This window comes from Lactuca sativa, chromosome 5 (assembly GCF_002870075.4).
Source record: "Lactuca sativa cultivar Salinas chromosome 5, Lsat_Salinas_v11, whole genome shotgun sequence".
Taxonomy (NCBI): domain Eukaryota; kingdom Viridiplantae; phylum Streptophyta; class Magnoliopsida; order Asterales; family Asteraceae; genus Lactuca; species Lactuca sativa.
Genome location: NC_056627.2, coordinates 335,667,874 through 335,690,519, shown reverse-complemented (window position 1 = coordinate 335,690,519; position 22,646 = coordinate 335,667,874). Strand labels below are relative to the sequence as shown.

The 22,646-nt window shown below is 35.4% G+C and overlaps 1 protein-coding gene across 3 annotated transcripts; it reads left to right on the top strand.

Annotated features, from left to right (window-relative positions):
* The first annotated feature begins 6,313 nt into the window (after positions 1–6,313).
* LOC111921029 (uncharacterized) lies at positions 6,314–10,111 on the top strand. Of its 3 annotated transcripts, XR_002860050.3 has the most exons (3): positions 6,317–6,568; positions 7,093–8,731; positions 9,880–10,111. XR_002860050.3 is itself a non-coding variant. In XM_023916598.3 (2 exons), exon 2 carries the CDS (start codon positions 7,191–7,193, stop codon positions 8,655–8,657), a length of 1,467 nt encoding a protein of 488 aa, XP_023772366.1. In that variant the 5' UTR covers positions 6,314–6,568; positions 7,099–7,190; the 3' UTR covers positions 8,658–8,861. The 3 variants fall into 3 exon arrangements, 2 of the variants coding, with proteins under 2 accessions (XP_023772366.1, XP_023772365.1); XM_023916598.3 differs by lacking the exon at positions 9,880–10,111 and having other exon boundaries at positions 6,314–6,568; positions 7,099–8,861; XM_023916597.2 differs by lacking the exon at positions 9,880–10,111 and having other exon boundaries at positions 6,318–6,568; positions 7,093–8,861.
* The last annotated feature ends 12,535 nt before the right edge of the window (positions 10,112–22,646 follow it).

The window sequence follows — 22,646 nt, the reverse complement described above, 5'->3', positions numbered from 1 at the left end:
TAATTCATCTATATCAAATTAAGGATGCATCAACCATTTTTTTACTATTGGAAAAAAAATCAAAAACTTATTTCTAAGAATAATCTGGGGACTTTAAATTTAACAAATAGTATTATGTGAAAACTCCTTAAACTTTACCCCTTTATCGCTAACTTATTGATTGTGAAGTCTTTTGCTATGAGATATGAGACTCCCATACGAAAGGTGGAAACTTATACCCATTTTATTTTATGACTTTTTATCACCATGATACATCAATCATAGTTGGTAACGGGTCCATATATTTTGTATGTAAATTGAGTTAATATTGATTTGGTAAGTATATTATATTTTTGACGAACTTTAAGATATTTGTAATTTAGAATCTTTTAATATAATGCTCACATCATTGTACAACTTTTGCTTCCCCTTAAATATAACAATAGTTATTGGGTGACCACCATACTGACCTGAAGACATGGGCTTTGAATATTGGGAGTCTTGTAATGTTTCAAAGAATACATGAGGTTGCTCATTTAATTCATGACTTTGTTCATATGGTATCTTATAGAACGAATGAATGATTGATCACTTATCTTAGGGCCAAAGTTTGATTTGAATCAGAGTTTGGCAGTGGCTTTAGAAAACACACTTTATTGTTTGGTTCAAGGTTATACTTGCAGTTATAGTTATAGACTTATCCAAGTGGAAGACTATTGGATTAAGATGTCTAAACTCATAACTAAATTGATATATTTTTATAATTAAAAAGAAAGACTTTTTTGGGTTGCTCTCATAACCATAAATAACTATAAATTATATTAGGAAAGAGATAGAGAATATGATTTGTTAATATATTATATGATTAATATATTAATTAGAAATAGATAATTGATTTGTTAATTTGTATCATTAATAAATTAATATGAAATCAATAAGAATTAATTTTGAATTAATTAGAAATAGTTGGAATTATTTAATTATTAATCAAAATTAATCTAGAATTACTTCACCATTACTTAGAATTAATTAAAAGTGTGAGGGATGAATTGTAAGGTGCTGTTTGTTTTTTCTGAAGCCAAAATGTCTGCAGTTTGCGGACCACATCTGCAAACCTCTGCAGTAGAAGAGGTGGACCAAACGTCTGCAGTTTGCAATAAAAAAATTCTTTGTTTTTTAACGTCTGCAGACTGCTGAAATAAACCAAATTTTAAATAAAATGATTTTACAAACTTAAAATGATTTTCAACACCAAAATCACAACATCTTATTATCTCATAACCAAATAAAGATTTTAAGCACATTCAATAACGATTTTAAGCACATTTAACAACAATTTTCAGCAACATAACATTCACAACATTATTTCATGTTTCCTGGACAAATTTTTAGATTTTAATCAAGAAAAAAGCTTGACTTCAGCACATTCAATCAACAATTTTAGCAAAAAAAGAGTATGTTCAACATTCTAACAAGAATCATCACCATTTCAGAAAAAAAAATCAAACAACAATTTCAGCAAATAGCTATGTTCAACAACATTTAACAAGAGTTTGAAGCAAAAAAATTATTTTCTTCAATATTTTCGAATTTCCAATATCAAAAAACAAGAATTTCAATGCATTGGAGAGTTTTTCCAGCAAGATTAATCCTCAATTTCATGTTTGAAGTGAAAAAAAACTATTACAAACGTGTTCGTCTGGTGGTCGTTGGGACGTCTGCGATTGGAGAGGAAGCAGCGATCGGAGAAGAGGGCGGCGATGGTCGGTGCTGATCGGATGTGATCGATGGTTGACGAGCGGTTCTAGATGGAAGATGGAGCGAGACAGTGGGAAGTTTGGACGATGGAGGCAGAAAAAAATGAACGCATTTTTTTAGGTTAAAGCACTTTGCAGACTTTAGAAGATGTTGGTCCATGTCTATGTGGTGAAGACCTCGTGCAGACCTTTTTATGTCTGCGGACTTTAGAAAAACAAACACACTGCAAACCTTTATGTATGCGCGTGGTATGCGCCGCGCAAACAGAAGAGATCACGCAGATCTGCGGAGAAAAAACAAACACCCTCTAATTGTTTAGTAGTTGAACAAAAGGAGCAATTTTAGAACCATCCATGCTATAGACGGTTTTGGAGGAGTTTCTAAGGTTTATGGAAGTCTCCTGGTTCCGGATAAAGAAATACTTTGAAATATGATTAAATCTATTATTTAATTAATTCAAATATGGAGTCATCTGCAAGTTATCTAAACTATAAATAAGACTCATCGACTTGCAAAATTTGTGCATAACATTCCCACATGGCATATAAACGAAAATGATTCTTTCATCCTCTATCTCCTCTTCATTCTAGGGTTACTAGGATTTTTGGTGTGAGCCATTAGAGGCATCATACTTTTGGTGTTTGATTTTAAAAGTTTAAAGGAAAGGATTCGAGAGTATTATTTATTATAACAATACAAATGTATATAACCTTAATTTTATGATTTTCGATTATGACCCAGGGTTTTAGAAGAATCATAACAAGTTGTTATTAATTGTAAAAACATTGATCCTTATAGGTTGCATGTACCATTAACTATTAAATGTTATTTTTCCGCATGTATATAATTTTTGTAACCTATAAAACCTTTCACAAAAGTATGTTAGATGTAGTCATGAATTGTCTCACTGAACATTATTATCGGTACATTGTGTTGATTAACTAATAACACCAAGAGGAATAGTGACATATCAATGTTGAGTACACTCCAACGGATGTTAAGGAAATAGGCTCTTTGCCCATTTCACGTGACCGATATTGGCAAGCACCTCACATGAATCATGAGTTATTCGATGTAATGTTTTATTGAAAATCAAACATAATATAGGATTTGCATGCATGGAAGAACAAATGTTCTAATTGTTTGTTTCCACCATTTCATGTTTGCAAAAACATGAACACACTTTTACAACAATACCATGATAAGAATAAGGGAATACCCGACCTATGTAAGAATTAATGACATCGTCCATATTAGTTATGAACGATACCTCACTACCATCTATAAGAGTTTCCTTCAATCTCATCAGAAACCAGGTACAAGAATCGACATTATTTGCCACATCGATACCAAATACTATATGTAGAGTCTGGTTGTTTTCGTTCATAACAACCGCTACAAACATTATCTTTAGGTAGTTCGCTTGTAACACCCAAAATTTCAAGCCAAATTTAAACTTTTCAAAAACACTTTAAATCAATAGTCATTACAACTTTGTTTCCAAAATAGTTTATATTAGAGTTTTCCCAACAATCATAACAAAAGATGAGGAACTGTAAGATCATGCCTTAGCCTTGTCGCGATCCCCCGATGTACCTGAAACAATAAACTGAAATTGTAAGCCCGAAAGCTTAGTGAGTTCCCCCAAAATACCCATATTCATAGCTATACACATAGAATCACAAACATCATACTATAGGTCTAGTCAACCATCGGGTTGGAATACCCCAGGCCCACAACCAACATGTTGGAATGCCAACATACGATGGGTCCAATCATCCTCGGGATGGAATACCCCAGTCCCACAACAACCAGGTTGGAATTCCCACATACTATGAGTCCAATCATCATCGGGATGGAATACTCACGACCCACAACCAACAGGTTAGAATGCCCAGGTCTATTGGCCTCCGCACAAAGCAGATAAGCCTCAACTGCTAAACAAATATGCACATATATATATATATATATATATATATATATATATATATATATATATATATATAATCACATAACAGTCTATAGACAACCACTAATCTACCGGATCATACCACATAATACCATCCTATCTATCAGTATACCGATCTAACAGATCAACACATACCACATAATATTATCCTACCTCTAGGATACTGATCTAACAGATCATACGAACATAACATGGCCATGTAATAATCCAAAGGGCCGACCTTGGTGCCTTAGACCCTTGAGCATAGTGAGGATAACTCACCTTGCAACTGCCGACTGGAAATAGAAAGCTCAACTCTCGAATCACGGGCGCAAACTCCACCACCTATTATCATAATAGAATCGTACTCGTAACTTCTCAACCTTTCAAGGTACCCCATAAGTCAACTAGTCAACCCCTGGTCAAAGTCAAAGTCAACAGTTCATGTTGACCCTAACTCGTCGAGTACCCTCAGCTACTCGTCGAGTTCCTCGAGATACTCGTCCACTCCCCGAGTCACTAGAGTGACTAGTCGAGTTCCTAAGATTCGCGATCGAAGCCCTAAGGCCATTCGTCGAGTTTTCCTTCTTACAACTCAACAGGTTCACACGCATTCATCAATTTGGGGAAACCTTAACCGACTCGCCGAGTTGTTCATTCAACTCGTCGGGTTCATGCATATCTTCATATGACTCGCCGAGTCGACTATGCGACTCGTCGAGTCCCTTCAGTCCTTTAACCATGCAGACACTTTTTAAGCCATGCCAAGGCCCCAAATTGTAGATCCAACTTCCTTAGGGTGCAAAACCCCAGGATTTAGGGTTTCATCTGCCAGCTCCTACTCGTCGAGTCCCTTCTTGGACTCGGCGAGTAGGCCACTAAATACGCGAACCAATCCGCTGCTACTCGACGAGTAGGGCAACCAACTCATCGAGTAGACCTTGGAAACAAATGAATTCTTATTTAAATCAATACCTGAGAAATCGGGCATTACATCGCTCTTAGAAGAACACTACTTGTAAAGATGACATGCATCACGCAACCTATGAATGCATGGACCTTTTTTTTGAAATAAAACAATTAATTCTTTTAATGGTCTAAATTTTAAAGAAACAATTAAAATATGGTACAATTTTTTTTACCACACATCCAATAGCCACAAAACAAAGTTGGAAACGATCCATCACATCGGTTTTGATGTTGGTGTAACTATAAAGGTTGGTTCGTCGAAGGTTGTGTAAGTAAAAATATAGGTTGGTAAAGCTTTCTTCATTGTCGTTGTCTGAGAAAATCATGTTGAATAGTTATAATAGATCATTAAGAATGATCTAAAGTAAGTGACTAAATACATGGGGTACCATGTTTTTACGTGTTCGAAATGTGTTTCGTGATTTCGTAATGTCACATCTATGTACAATATTGACTACCGTACTTCGAAATTGACTTTGTTAGTCTGGATTGTACGGAGACATATTCCATAATAAAAGCTTCATAATGAATACTACTACCCCAGAATGCTCTATTCTAAAGACTGTGGACATTTTTCAAACAAATTATAACTTGATTATTATTATTAAAATAATTGTTTAAACGAGTTAACTTACTTAATTTCCTAGAAAAAAACCTTTTACCGAATTAATGTTGAAAGATCTAGTATGCTCAAAAATCATATGAAAGTGATATTGCTAATTAACATACGATACTAATGGGTCACACTAACAAAAACTTGATATAATTGATTATTTATTAGAAATTGATTTTAATAAATATTCAATAAACTCCTATAATTAAATTGAGAATTATTTATTTATAGGAAATAATAATTTTCATTAGCAAGTAAGATTATATATAATTCATATGATATGAATTAATAAGTCTTGCAAAAACATTTTGGACTAGATAAATTCTTTTGTCTTTTACCAAGAAGTTAAAGTTTATATTTTATAAACTTGGTTTATAAAATATAAAGCTTTTGTCTTCTTTCTTTTATTATTTTTATAAAATAAGAGTCAAAAGACAAGAGTATGACTTTCATGTTAATTTATTCAAAAGTTATAGGTATGTGAGAAAGCACGGGAGACAAGAGATTAATGGTTAAGGACCTTTAAATTAAGTCTTCACTTTAACTAACTTAGAGGCTTTCATGTTGTGTGTCCTATTTTACATGCAAATTTCGAAATTCCTAAGCTCTCCCTCATTCTCTTTTGTTTTGTTAAGAACACTTGCATTTATACTCTCTTGAAGTTCATACTTTGGTTATAAACTTCAAACTTAAGAGTTATACGAATTTTACAAGACTAACATCTTAAATCAAGTTGGTGTCTCAAAGATTCCACATTCTCCATCAACTTCCGGCCTTTCCAAGAGGACCCAAAGAACAATAAAAGTTGTTATTTCTTCATTATTTCTATGGTCGGTGTTTAAATATTTCTATAACTTGCAAGATGTTACTTAACAGGTATAAAATGTTTATTTATATTTTAAATCATAAGTCTTCCGTTTGTCAAATTTGTAGTTTTAAAACTATTTTTGAAGTAAAACCCAATAAATAAATCCTTTATAGCCGTCGAAAAACATGAGTTAATCTTGCCTTGGTCCCGGATTTTTTAAAGAAATATAAGAGGATCGGGTCGCACGGATTCGGGTCCTACCGGGACTTTTTACATTCCTAGCCGACGACTCTTCTTCACTCGTCCACATCGCGCCTCCCCAGCTTCGCATCTCCGGCCGGGCCATACTGTTCATTCTCGCCTCCATCACAGAAACGACGACCTTCCCTCCTCTGATCAAATTTTACCTTCATTCACTCGCACCTAAGCCATCATTGCCCTCGTCCTCGACTCAAAACTATAGTCCGTCTATTTCATTGCTTCTTTCCCACGGGTATATCTCTACTCTCCCTAATCGCAATTCGCAAACCCAATTTCAGTAGGTTTTGCTATAACTTTGTTATACAAAAAAGCAATTTCTATTGATGCTGCTATCCTCAAGATACCATATCGATTATATGCTCTGTTCTTAATGATGTCCCAATTAAATACAATAATTTTGAACTTTAAGTCTCCCTTCGAGCTTCCCTTATGCTGCATATACTAAAATTTTGAACACAACTTTCATTTGTAAGTTTAGGATTGTTTCATCAAACATGTACTCCAGGTGTTTGATGAAAAGCCTAACTGAAAAATGACTTGTCTTTTACCAAGCTTCACTTACAGTCGCTTCTTCCTTATAATCCCTAGGTTCAAGTTGCTTGTGAATTTCTGTGTGTATATAACATTTGCTTCATTGCTAGACATTTATTTGTGTACTTTTTATTGTTGGTGGTTTGTGGAAAATGCATCACAGGTGTTTTTGATATGCATATGCAGTAACAAAGATTTCTAACCAAACATCATGTTTTCATTCAGATGCAGCCTTTATAGAGCCTCTGCGCCTTTCATATGTCTGAATGATCCTGCCAAACAGCCCCTAAGCGAGTGTAAATTCTTTGTTGGATTCATCTTTGATGGCATCTAGACTGATTCACAAAGCCACATATGAAGCTGATAACCCATTTGATGTGTCTCTAACAGAATCTTTTCAACTTCTGGAACCCCAATTGAGGCCCCCGTTTCCATTAACAATCCTTACACAATCTGAATACTCGAATCTCAACAGAGCTATTCTATATGGCATCCTATGTGAACCTCATTTGGCAGAAGTTCATATCAAACACTTACATGGCATTGTAATTGATGGATACAGTTTGTTTACAGCTTTACTTACCAGGTTAGTTGATGAATTGTATTCAAATCTTGTTGAGAATGTGAAAATACAATTACTTGGAGTCACTTCAATAATGATCCGTGTATCAGCTATTGGAATAGATGGTTTGTTAGTGGCTTTGTTGAGGCAAACTCGTGGTGGTGATTTTAGCAAAGCAAATTTGTGGTTGTGTTCTGAATTGGTTACTCTTTTCTCCATTAAATGGGAGTCTTTGCTGGAAGAACAACCATTGGTGTTATCAAGCGCCATGTATGTCTTTCTTAGGCTCTTGGCTGATCATTGTAGAGTTTCATCAAACTCAAATCTGGACACTTTGAAACAGAAGGAAATCGAATTCTGTATTAGGGTTTTCAAGGAACAGTTCCATTTATGTTTGAAAATCGGAAGGGATTTGATTAGGCTTCTTCAAGACTTAGTTCATGTGCCTGAATTTCAAGAAATATGGAAAGATCTCTTATTGTTCCCTGGTAATTTCAAAACATTAGGGTTTTCAGATATTTCACAGATTTATCAATCAAGAACTTCTAGTAGGTATTTTTTACTTCGTCTTACCCCCGAAATGGAAACTCACTTGCGTTTCTTGCTTACACAAGTCAAACTCGGAAGTCAAACTCGATACCAAATTTGGTTTGGGAAGAAGTTTCTTAATGTCCAAGAAAAGGAGAGTGTTGTGATTGATATTGTTAGGTTTATCTGTTGTGCACATCACCCTTCTAATAAAACAATCCTATCAAATGTGATTCCTAGATGGGCTGTGATTGGTTGGTTGCTGACATGTTGTAGTAAGAATCATGTGCAAGCTAATGTGAAGCTGGCATTGTTGTATGACTTTCTTTTCTTTCATGAAGAAGTTGATAATATAATGAACATTGAGCCTGCAATGTTATTGATGATAAACTCGGTGCCTAAATATGTTGACATGACACAAAATCTTTTGGAGTTTTTATTCCTTTTGGTGGATCATTATGATGTTGAAAGGAAAGATTTGATTGTTAGGGGCGTGTTATCGGCTCTTGATGTGCTTGAAAGAAAAGGTGTGGTGCAGTCGTTTGATGCTTTGACTAGTTGTGATTTGCTTTCTTCTGTACTTAAGGAGAGACTTTTGAAGTTGTTGTTAAGCAAAAATGCTGTCTGTAGAAAGGTTATTCTTCCAACAACCCCTGAGCTGGCCCACACTGCTCCTAGCAGAGCATCATGTGAGGTGTAAATCAGATACAAAACGGAGAGTTCTCACGACGATCCCAATTCACCTTGGAGTTAGTCTACTGTTTCAACAAAATGGTAGGACAAACAAACAAATGCTTTTGGGAAAATGATATTAATCCAAAATAAAATACAAAATCTTATTGTTGATTGTATTTGTCAATAAAAAGATACATAACATCATTTATTATTATTATTATCATTATAACCTTTTGTCTTGTAACAATATACAAATATATGCAATGTAGACTAGAGATGATATTTTTTAATAGTATTAAAATAATAATTGTTACAATGACAAAAATTGTTAACATTATGCTGACTTTAGATATGAGTTGGGTAATCTAGAAGGGTAAATTAGGAAATTAGCAAAAAAATAAGGAACATATTTGATAGTGGAGGGGCAATTTAGGTTTTTATTTCTGTTAGTTGTGCACAATATGGTTTCTGGGAATTTCAGGGAGAAGGAGAGGGAGGAGATAATCTTTTGTTTCAACAGGGGAAGAGAAATCAAATATGCTCTTACATTTTGTTTATATTAATTTTCCTACTCGTTAGATCAAGGCAAGTGTTAAAATAAAAAAAAAGAAGATTAAGAGAGAGAATTAATAGATTCCACGTGTCATTGTTTTATAGGAATAAGTAGGGATATTTAAAATCTACCCTAATAAATGAAGATCCAAATTGCCACATGTCAATCTCTCATAAATTTTGACACTTGTCATTTTGTGGTATTTTTGAAATAAATAATATCCACATGTCAATTTCTAGGGTTTTTTTTTTTAATTTTTAAAATTAAAAAGCCACATAATACATATAGTTATATAACTAAACTATCAAATGTAATAAATATTATGCTAAATTGCAATTAATATGTTTCTTATTTGTAAATGTCATTACTTATTTCAAAATTTGATTTTAAAAAATACTTATTATTTATATTTTAATATTTTATTTTTTTAATCAATCCGTGTAATAAACGGGTTTTACACCTAGTTTCTATTATTTATTATTTGTTTTGATTATTATTTGGAACAACTTGATATTTAACCATTAATATTATTTATCTGCGAACAATTAAGTTTATTATAACAACGGGATAAATAATTCACAATATTCATATTTGCTCGTTCTTTTTCATTTTGTTAAGGTTTTCATAATTAGTTCTCAATATAAATTATCGGATTATTTAATCACCATATTTGAAATTCAACATGATGCAACAGGGTGAAGGTTGGCCTGAAACAAACACAAACTTTCCCTTGACTCGACTGCCTTGAGCTGAACTGGATCGAACATCGTATCCATAGTCTGATGTAAACTCTAGAGCACCACTTGGATCAGTAGTCTCGTGTGGCTTCAGATTTAAAGTTGTGTAGAAGGATGTCGGTCATAATGACCACTTTGTTAAACATTAACAAGTAGAATAACTCTTTATAATTAGAAAAATGATTGATATACCACCAGGCCTTGCAATTTGAAAGACCATGATGATGTGGCCATTTTGCAAACATTTCGCTATGGAAGCTCTAATAATCTAGATCCATTAGTGCCTCTGTGGTTGAGATGATAAACAAGTCAACGATTCTATCAAATCCCCAAAATAACATAATCATATGCTTCTTTGTTGGAGGCATTAATTCTCAACATAGTGGTGATACGGGGTCGGATATGGTTTAATCAGTGGTATAATTGGGATTCTCGGACAGTGTGTAGGTAGAGACAAAGGTTCATTAGGTTAAAGGGAGTGGTAACACATTTAACACCTTGCCATGTCATTTTTTAAGTGTCACATCATTTTTTTTTGTCTTAACACCTAATTCTTAGCATTTCATAGGGAGTGGTAACACTTCTAGCATTTCGTTTTTTTGTTTTCTTTTTCAAATTTAATTAAATTATATTTTTTTGATGCACAAACATTTAATATTACAAAAATTCTATTTTTTTTTAAATGCAAGCACTTAATATTTAAATAAAAAAGATTACTATAACTTAAAACATAATCTAAATAAAAAGGTTTATGTTTTTGGACAAAAAAATACAAAGTTGTTTAAACTTTGGGACAAAAAATACCAAGTTGAAGAAACTTTGGGGACCAAATATGTAAATTCTTTATCTTCTTCCCCAATTCTCTTTCCACGCAAAATGCAAGTTTTAGCAACAAAAATCAAAGCTCTGACATCTCCCATCTGCCAAAAACGGAGGAATGGGCATGCAATCCGGTCAAATACCCTTCATCCATTCACAAGTCAAACAAATACTCTCTCACATCTCGTTAAGCTGGCAGCGAATGATCCATGGCGAACCCCTAGCGAATGATCCATGGCGAACCCCTAGCGAGCGCTAGAGGGCGGTGTTCCAAATGAGTTAGCGACCATGGCGAGTTTGTTTGGCACTTCGACTCCTTTCAGCCTCAGTGATGAAGAATTAATCTTCACCGGATTTAGGAAAAGTGTCTTCACACGGAAGAGAATAGAAACCGTCAAAATTATTTTGTTTTAATTTCATTAATGATTAAGTAAATAACTTTTGTAAGTATCCTCAAGTTAAAACTAAAGCTTTCAAAGGTATGGTATTAATTTCAGGAAAAAGTAACAATGTAATATTTTTTATTTATATTTCATTTGATTTTTTATTACAAAATTGTACGGTTATAGTAGTTCCCCAATTAAAATATTTGTTTGTGGTTCTATTTCGTTCTTTAAAAAGAAAAAGAAACACGTATTCATCGTTTCATCGCCGGTTTAGAGCATGGGCAACCTGTGCATTTGCACAGGGCCCACTATTTTTATGGGCCCATATTTTTTTAGTGTTATACTCTTACAGGCTGGCCAAAGGTTGAAGGAATGAAGACGACTACCCACGAGACGCATCGCCAGAAGTGAGAAGAAGCACCAACAGAGGCAGAGCTACTTGGAATCTCGAGTAGTGCCTCCAACCTACAACTTTAATATGTTGCCTCCTGTGGCTGACGATTTTTTTCGTCAGAATACGTCCCCTGCCACTGTCGATCTTAATTACACCACCTCCTCTAGTCCTCTTCCATCGGCGGTTTTTTATTAGGTTGTTATCTCTTCATAGGCCCCATCACACATTACTTACGATCACAACAATATTGTCGTCATCAGTTCTCCTCTCTTCCACTGCTTTGCTCGTGATTTTTATAAGTTTTATGCACTAAGATTTTGGTATGGATTGCTTTCTTACCCGCTCTCTGTATATGTATCATATCCCAGTAATTGACTCAGTTTTTATTGTGTATAACTGTACGAGTTAAACAAGTCTTTATATGGCATAATTTCATGCAAATTAGGCATTTGATAAAATGTCCGAGTGAATCCCTGTTTAGAAAGAACTTGAAGTTGCATTTTTTATTCTTCATAGATTAGAACTGAAGGCCTTTGGATCTTGTTTTTGAGTTGTTGATTGTTGTGCATCAACTTATTTGATAATTATTGCCCTCCTTATTGAGTTGGTGTTGTTTTGTTGCTTTTGTTTAGGCTTGCTCTGATCCGGACCTTTTTGCCCATGTCTTTTACTTATTTTGGTCCTCTGATACCTTTAGGGTAGGTAATCTTTATTGGTTTCTTCCTCATTTGTTCATTTTTGAATGGTTTCACTCTTAGACTTTTGTATTGTTTTTTTTTGTTTGTAGTTGTACTGTTTGTTTGTTCAACCTCTAGCTGGATTATAGAGTAGGTTGCATTTGTTGGCATAAATTTGCCTTAAAAATTTTTGGTTTTTCAATATTTGTGTGAAAAGGGAAAGAAAACAAGTTAAAATTATGGAAAAAACAATTTTATTTATATAAATTACAGAATTGCTCCATGTGTTATGTTAACATTACAGAAATAATACATATGTTATACTGAATTACAAAAATTGTCTCATGTGTTATATTAATTGCAATTCCAACATTACAGAACTGGTGGTCCAATGTGTAAAAAAACTTTAGTTTATAAATTTAATATTGTGATTTTGCTAGGTTTATTGCTATAAAGTTTATTGTTATTTAAAAAAACTTTAGTTTATATAATTTAATTCGTTACAAGTTAAGGTCTAGGCATTTTTTTCCGGTTCGTCTTGGGCATTTAAATCCTTAGGACCGACCTTGCCTTGTTTATAATTCACCTCAAGTTAAAGTATGCCTTGGTTGTCATATATGGTTCTTAACTTCGTTTATGGATAACGGTAATGATTCACGATCACAAACATAAGTACTAATTAAGCACACATATAGGCGTTTATATTTATATGCATACCATGCAAGGCAATCGACACATGCATGCATGCTTATGACCCCAATAACTACTAATACTAAACCAAGAAATCAAAAAATGTTCATGCAAGAGGGAACTAATGCATGCAACATCGGGAGGCCAGATTAGGTAATAAGGTTAACTGGAAATATTAATGACATGCCACAACTGTCACAATCTTGGTCATCCGCTCGAATCCATAGAGTTCTGACCATGGTGAGAAAGACCAGTGATTACGACAAGTAATATATTCCGAAAGTTCTTTCCATTGGTCCATACCATTATGGCAACCCAAATCTCCAGTTAGTCGAGAAACTCAAGCCTCTTTTTATGAGGAAACTTCTCTTAAAGTACAATGTGAGACTGAAGATTTGCACATGAATCTTCGCCACCTGGTGCAAGAGTTAAGAATGTTCTATGATGAGAATCAACGGATGGGTTCTCCGATGAGGTATTCACTACTATGATGTGTCTCGATGGATGTTTTATTTTGTATTTTATTGAACTTTTATTTGGGGAGACATGTATAGCTGGAATTTCTCGAGAGTTGAGTAGCCACGAGATTGCTCTTGTCCCATCAAGACTTGTTCTTGCTCAAAAACCAAATTCCCTTCATCACTGAGAACATTTTGGCACCGGGGAGGAAGAAAAGAGGGTGGTTCAATTTTGAAACCACTTAGACTCTACAGAATGATCAAAATGATCATTTGCTCCATCTTCTATACTGTAGCCTTACCCAAACAAGCAAGGTCAATACACGAAAATATCACGAGTATCGAAGATACTTTTCACAGAAATTACGTATAAATGGCAATAACATCAATACGCAAGAGAAAGACGCAAATGTAACAAGTAGCAGGTGTTGGTATTTTGCAGGGGTAATAAAGACTTTTATTACCAAGATAGGAAATAAAACGCAGCAAAGGAAGGATAGCACAGTGACAGAACTTGACAGAATACAGGGAAGGGTAAAACTGGAATAAACAGTTTAGCAAAAAACTGCACAATGAACAGAGAGTCACATAGAAGAAGTAATAGCACAGTGGATAAATTGAGGCAAAAGTGTTCTTTTTTCACTGAATAAAAACAAATTAAGTGGGGATACATTCAACGTACACCTACCTCTACTTTTAAACTAAAAGCTGTTGGAAAAAGGGAAACAAACTTGACTACTTCCTAAAGACTAGGACCACTCACTGGTCACTTTGATTTATTCAAGGGCCTAAATAAAACGTGCATACTAGATAAATATTACTGAATTACTTTTAACATTCTCCCCTTAATTCAGAATCTTGTGATTGACTTTACTCCAATCAAGTCTCTTATTTCTTCATACTTCACCTTTGCCATTGACTTTGTAAGGATATCTGCTTTCTGTTTTGTCCTACACACATGACTGACCATTATTTCCCCATCCTCTACACATTCTCTTATAAAATGATACCTTATGTTGATGTGTTTGTTACACCCATGGAATACTAGATTTTTCATTAAGTCAAGAGCTGACTTATTGTCAACAAACAGGTCAATTGGAGGTACCTTTTGTCCAGTGATTTCAGTGAGAAGCCGATGAAGCCATATGTCTTGGCAAGCTGCCTAAGTTGCAGCCATAAATTCTGCTTCACAGGATGACAAGGCCACACTTCGTTGCTTTTGTGATGCCCATGTCACTAAGTTCCTATTCATGTAGAATGTTATCCCTCCTGTACTCTTCCCATCTTCCATGTCTTTTCTAAAATCACTATCAGAGTACCCATTGAGGGTGACTCTATTCTCTCCTCTAGTGTATGTTAACCCATAATTCAAGGTACCTTTAATGTATCTAAGGATTGCTTTCTCTGCTTGGAGATGCTTCATGGTTGGTTTCTCCATAAACCGGCTAACAACTCCCACTGCAAAGGAGAGATCAGGGCGTGTTTGAGTTAAATACATGAGTGCACCAATTACACTTCTATACTCAGTAGGATCCACCAGCTCACCCTCTTCATCTTTAAACAACTTTAATTTGTGCTCCATGGGGGTTCTTGTAGCCTTGCACTCCATCATGTGTGTTTTGTTCAAGATATTCTTTGCATACGCCTCCTGCTTCAAGGTTATCCCAGTTTCATCTTGATTAACTTTAATTCCTAATAATTAAGTAGCCCAAGATCACTCATTTCAAACTTGGCCTTCATTTCCTGTTTAAATTCCTTCACATCTCTGGGACAGCTACCTGTGACTAGCAAATCATCCATGTATACTCCCACTATCAGGGTGTTGCCCATTTTATTTCTTGTATACACAGAGTACTCTTGACAGCACCTTGTGAACCCGAGGATTTTTAAGTACTTGTCTAGACATGCATTCCAAGCTCTGGGAGCTTGTTTTAGTCCATACAGGGCTTTTGAGAGCTTGTATACCTTGCCTTCTTCTCCATTTTTCTCGAAGCCTTCAGGTTGCATCACATACACTTCTTCATTCAACCTTCCATTCAAGAAAGCCGATTTCACATCCAGGTGATGCACCCACCATCCACTTGATCCTGCAAGAGCCAAGATTACACGCACTGTCTCAATCCTAGCCACCGATGCAAAGACTTCTTCATAATCGATGCTCTGTTTCTGTATGTATCCCTTTGCTACGATTCTCGCCTTGTACTTTGCAATTCTCCCATCTGGTTCTCTCTTTACCTTGTAAACCCATTTTAGACCAATTGCTTTTCGCCCTTTTGGAAGATTAACCAATGTCCATGTCTTATTTTTTTTCAATTGATGCCAACTCTTCCTTCATTTCACTAACCCATTCAGTTCTAATATTTTCTTCTTGATACGGGTTCGGTTCTTCCTCGTTGCGAATTATCATCAGCTCTTCAGGGGTAATTGTATTTCCTCGGTATTCTCGTATAAATCTGTAACTAATCAATACCGTTTCGGAGCGCCACCGCCTGTAGAGCTTGAGGCGGTGTTTGGAGACACAACTTGAGTCGTAGAATCTATGATTATGGGCGAATCGGACTGAACGCTTTGTGGGCTTCCAGGTAGTGGACTAAGTGGGCTCACTTATGGTGAGTTATTGGGTTGTTCATTTTCGATCCAAACATTATTATTAGTTGACCCGCTTCACCCGACACCATATTGAGGAGTGTATGGATCTGGATCTCTATCATCATCTTGAGCTTCGTCTTCTTGGACTTCAGTCTCACCCACATCATCGAAATCAAATCCTTCCACTGTGAAGGTCATACTTGGGATTGCTTTGATCTTGGCTTTCTCCCCCCAATTCCAGGTCTGATCTTCTTCAAACACCACATCTCTACTCACATATATTGATCCCGTATCAGAATCCAATAGTCTGTGAGCTTTCGATCCTTTATTAGTTCCCAGATACACCACCTTTTTACTTCTATTATCCAATTTCTTCAAGTGATTCTTGGCTATCTTCATATGTGTGATGCACCCAAAAACCCTTAGGTGATCGACATTAGGCTTCCTTCCAGTCCACATCTCGTATGGGGTGATCTCCTTGAGGGCCTTAGAGCTTAATCGATTCCTGATGTAAACAACATGGCTTACTGCTTCTCCCCACAGTACATCAGGTACTTTCATTGTCTTTAAACAACTTCTAACCATCTCCAAGACTGTTCGATTTCTCCTATTTACAACCCCGTTCTATTGCGGGGAGTAGGGTAAGGTGTAGTGACGATTGAGCCCGGTTTCATCACAATACATGATGAATTGGTTTGAGAGAAACTCTCCTCCCCGATCTGTTTTAAACATTTTTAATCTTTCTCTAGTTTCCACTTCAACCTTTGTTCTAAAATTCTTGAAAGCATGAAATGCTTCATCCTTTGATTTTAGCAGGTACACCCACATTACCCTGCTATAATCATCCACCAAAAGCAACTCCCAGCTGGTGTTGGTGGTGAGATTGGACCACACAGATCACCGTCGACAAGTTCCAGTCTTCTCTTTGCCCTGAAGTTTTTACACAAAGGGAATGGATTCCTGGTTTGCTTCCCCATGAGACATCCTTCACATGGTTTAGATGGAATCATCATCTTGGGAATTCCCTCAACCAAAACTTTATCAACCATCAATTTCAATGAGGTAAAGTTTACATGCCCTAGCCTTGTGTGCCATAGCCATGTTGGGTCTTTAATTTCAGCAACTAAGCATCTTGAATTGACTTCTTCAAGTTGAATTTTATAGAGACGGTTTTGGGATTTTTGTACCTTCATTAAAAGCCTTCCAGTGCTGTCATGAACCCAAAGGAATGGTTCTTTTATCTTAATCTCATCTCCTCCTTCTGATAACTGACCAAGACTGATAATGTTGCTGCATAAATCTGGTATGTAGTACACTTCTTCTAATCTTCTTATTTCACCATTTTTGCATTGGAAATCTATTGACCCCTTTCCTTCAATTCTAAATCTGGATTCATTCCCAAATTTGACATACCCCTATATTTCTTTGTTCAGGTTGTGGAACTTCTCCTCATCACCAGTCATGTGATTGTTTGCCCCTGTATCGAGATACCATAGCCTTGACTGGTTTGTCTCTCCACCTTTTGCCTTCACTTTTTGATGGAGTTTCTCCTCATTCAAGAACACCTCACCAATTTCTTCTTTACTTTCTAGGGACATCAACAGAAGTGCTAGTTCAGAATCTTCTTTTTATCAAATTATTCTCGTGGCTTCTTTCCTTTCTTAGGTTTTTACACTCACCTGGATAATAGCCATATTCCTGGCAGTTATAGCACTGCACTGTGCTTTTGTCTTGACTGCTGGAGGCCCCATGACTTCCTTCCTTTTAGTGATTTGATCCACTTCTGCCACGACCACATCCTCCACCATGTCTACCCCTGCCTCTGCCTCGTCCCCGTGAGCCTCCAAAACCTCCTTTATGAGATTTGGATTTGGAGTCACCATCTCCTTTCTTCTTGTTTCTCTCTGACCACTCTTGGTGTGTCAAGAGAAGTTTTCGATCGTCATTTTTGGTATGGCCCTTCATTCTTTCTTCATGTGCTTTTAATCTCCCAATTACTTCTTCTACTGTCATTTCATCTAGATTTCCAAATTGTTCCAGGGTTGAGGCTAATTGCAGGAATTTGGCTGATACAACCCTAAGCAACTTCTTCACCACATAGGCTTCATCTACTGTATCACCCAGAGTGCGCATTGAACTCATAATGTTCTCTACTTTCACCGCAAATTCATCCACTCCTTCCAACTCTTTCATGGTGAGTGACTCAAACTCAGCCTTTAGAGTTTGTATTCTCGCTGTTTTTACTCTGTCAGCCCCTACAAATCTTGTCTTCAGAGCCTCCCTTGTCTCTTTGGATTTTTTCTTTTCAGCCAACGACATCAAGAGATCTTCACGTATTCCTTGATAAATAACTGATAATGTCATTTTGTCTTTCTTTGCATCAACAACTGTGTTTGAAGTTTTGGGCTCTACTGCATCCCACACACCATGAGCCTGCATGAAGACCCGCATCTTGATTGCCCATGCTCCATAGTTGGTTCTTGATAACATTGGATAATGGAGAGTAATTTGACCATCTTTGTCGCCATTCCCATTGTTTCCTGCCATCTCTTCACGAGATTGATACTTGGGCATGCACCTGGATTTGCTCTGATACCAGATGTTGATATTTTGCAGGGGTAATAAAGAGTTTTATTGCCAAGATAGGAAATAAAACACAACAAAGGAAGGATAGCACAGGGACAGAACTTGACAGAATACATGGAAGGGTAAAACTGGAATAAACAGTTTAGCAAAAAACTGCATAATGAACAGAGAGTCACATAGAAGAAGTAATAGCATAGTGGATAAATTGAGGAAAAAGTGTTCTTTATTCACTGAAAAAAAAACAAATTAAGTGGGGATACATTCAACGTACACTTGCCTCTACTTTTAAACTAAAAGTTGCTGGAAAAAGGGAAACAAACTTGATTACTTCCTAAAGACTAGGACCACTTACTGGTCACTTTGATTTATTCAAGATTAATTAAAACGTGCATACTAGATAAAGATTACTGAATTACTTTTAACAGCAGGCGTACTTTTCACAACGTCAACAAGCTTATGGATATAGGGATCTGTTTCAAGCTGAGTAGCAGTATGTCTTTGCATAATGTTGAGTTCGTTAGACATTTTTGGTGGTTTTTCAGCAGATGTACAACTCCCTCCAATAACTGTGAACATGTTGTTAAATTTATTAGCCTATGAAATGGGTTCACGTGACGCACATGATGAATGGGTTACCTCTTACATCTGCCTGCTCTATTCTCTAACCGATTGCCCTGAGGACGTTAAGGCTCTTCACAATGCTGGGGTGCTTGATAACCCCATGGGGAACGAGAGTAACGAAGAAGTCGGGAAACTATTAAAGGCAATAGGCCTTGATTTGGTTCCAAACTATTTAGCTTATTCACAATTCAAGAAACAAATACAAAGTCACTGTGGCGGATGGAGGAACACGCATCTTTCTGACCTTAAGCACGAGTACATCAAGAGCCCATGGTCACTTTTAGCACTTCTAGGAGCTGTCATGGTTCTTTTTCTTAGTGCTGTTCAAACTTACTTCACTGTCTGGAGTCCCAAGAGCGAGTGCGATGATCTTTGCAAGTTTTTAAAGATGAAAGATCACTTATAGCTAGAAACTCCAATAATTGATGGTTAAATTCCTTTATGTATGGTCACATCTGGTTGTGCTTGCGAGATAATGATTGTGTGTGTGTTGTGTCACTATGTGTTTCAAGTTATATTCGACAACAATAACTTTTAAAATGTTTATGATCTCAATGTATATTGTTATAACATGCTCTTATTGTTAGAGTTTAAGGATTTCGAATAAAAAATTTGATTTGGATGTTTCAAGGATTGTGATTGTATCACTTTCTGAAATCTATAATTCGTCCCTATTGCCTGGGGCACACGAATTCAGAAGTGGAATAATCCAAGAACTTCAGTTATGAATATATACCTAATTAGAATTTGAAACACTTAAAATACATGTTGTGATGCGTTTTTAGAGAGATAGAGAGATGCAAAGAAATTTGATTTTAGTTATAAGAAAGTTGTAACCATTTCATGTAACCTCCATCTTCCTTTTATATGTTAAATATATGTTGTATATGTTATAATTAATTAATAGTTAATCAGAAATTAATTTTAAGATTAATAAAATTAGTTAAAAGTGCATGAAATAAAGTGTAATTGTTCAGTAGTTGAACAAAGAGCTCCAGAACCTTCCACACATAGGGTGGACGGTTTCTAGAGGCATTTTAGGGTTTCTGGAATTATCCTTAGAGGATAATTAGGAAGCTAGATAATTACCAATTCAAGATAATAATATTATATTGGTTTTTGGCTTATTTAGGGTTTCCTAGTTGCACTATATAAAGGCCCTTAGCATTCATATTTCAGACATCACTTCTTCCTCAAGGGTTGACCAAAATTATACTCTCTTTCTTTCTCTCTCTGTAATCTCCTTCTTGCTAGCTTGGGCGTGAACCACTAGAGGCACGTCATTTGTAGTGCTTGCTTCCCAAAATTCTACAAGTGAAGGATCATTGTTATTTGCTATAATAACAACAAGTTATGCAATCCTAAACCCTTTTATGTGTATTTTGAAAATTACTTAGGGTTTCTAGGGTTCTTATTTTGATGTTCATAGTTATAGGTTCAATAGTGAAAACATAGATCTTGTTTTAGGTTGCATGCACACTTAAGAGTTTTAAGTTTGTCTTGTTATGCCTAAAACCCATTAGTGGTATCAGAGCGTATGGTTTGTTTTCAATTGAATTTGCTATAATTGTTGGATTTGATCAAATTAGGGTTTATAGAAATTAAACCCTAAAAAGCCTCACATTTCGAAATTGGGTTAGGGTTTCTTCCTCCCCAAGTTTCGAAATTAGGGCTAGGGTTTTGAAACCCTAACCTTCCTCCCCAAGCAATTTTCAAAAATTAGGTATGTTGATAGGGTTTTTAAAATTTTGGTGATTATCATTTTACTTGCATAAAAAGAGATAATCAAAAATTGATAAATCCTATACCTATTTTTCGAAAATTTGGGGTATAAGGATTATGATTAAATTATCTGATTAATTTAATTAGATAATCCTTATTTGATTTAATATAATTATTTAAATTTTAACTAAAAGATAATTATTAAGTCATTTGTTTTTTTTTAAATTTAAATTAATTATTTAATTTTTGAAATTTAGTTATAAACCTAGTATTTTGAAAAGTTTTAAAATACACCTTATACTATAAGTAAAATAAAAAGGTTTAATAATTACTATATGTATAAGACTATGTCCGTCGAACCACTAGTATGCCTCATTTACGAAGCTAGTCTGTAAGGGGGTATAAGGAAACTACCTATAAAATGGTAGTTGAATGGGTTCCACTCTCACTCACCACTTCCTTGATTAGTGAATGGTCATTAGCCAAATGAGTTTGATAGGACAATTAATTTTCATTAAAATTATAATGACATTAAAATGAACTAAACCCTATTATAAAGAATCCAAATCTTAGTTACTTTACAAAAAATGTGAAATTGTATGCTAACCTATGAATTTGCACATTTCACTTTTTAAGTCGTTAGTGGAGCGTGTGTGGTTAACCGACACACTAATACGAGCTAATAAGGAGTTGTAATGGGTATCTCATAAATTATCATTGTTGATGGATCGTGTGTGGTTTACCAACACATCAATTGAGATGATAAATGACAATGACGCTATCAAGCACATTTGCATGGTTATTCACATCTTGTTTGTGATCATCAGTATCCCAGTCACGAATAGAAGAGCATAATATGAGATTAAACATGCCATTGAATAGGTTCAATGAATCTCAAAAGAGCTAGAAATTTCATCAAAACTTAATTTCCTTTTATATTCCATTTCTATTGGTGGAATTGGTAAATCGTCATTTCCTTAACTTTATAAAATTTACAATTAGATTACGCCATCCGTTTTCTAAGTTGTGAATTATATAGTTGGATCCTAGCCTTAATATTTCATTTTGGGTTGTTATATTAAGGATTATTCTTATCTAACTAAAGCTACCTTCCTTTTACAGATGTCTACTCAAAATGATGTTTCTGGTTCCAACTCCTCCAATCAAAATTTCTCATTGTTGAACATCTGCTCAAAGGTGACATTGGATGGCACCAATTACAACGACTGGATGGGCAATATCAAAATGGTCATTCGTTTCGAGGACAAAGAGTATTTCCTTGAGAAAGAACTAATTGATATTGACGAAGAGAAGGCACTCCTGAAGAACTAGTTGCCTATAAAAGGCAATACAATGACGCAACAAAAGTTGCTTGCATCATGGTCACCACAATGACCCCTGAGTTGCAATGACTCTATGAGGATTACTGGCCGTATAAGATGAACAAGGACCTTGTGGAGAATTACCATAATCTATATCGTCAAGAAAAATACAAGGTGGTAAAGTCCCTCATGGCATGCAAAATGAAAGAGGGTGAATATGTCTGTAACATCCCAAAAATCATGACCAAAAATTTCATTTTTATTTATTAATGAAACCATAAATCATTCCATCTCAAAAACATAAGTTATAGTATCAAATCATAGTATCATATCAAAACATCAGAGTAAACATCCCCGGCTAAACATCGTGGTGTGTGCAATGCAGTCATCCAAAGCCCTTCCCTTTGCTACCGGAAGTACCTGAAACCAAAATTGAAACCGTAAGCACGAAGCTTAGTGA

Bases quoted from the DNA above. Each gene is read 5' to 3' on its own strand.
- LOC111921029 (XM_023916598.3), top strand. From the start codon at position 7,191: ATGGCATCTAGACTGATTCACAAAGCCACATATGAAGCTGATAACCCA.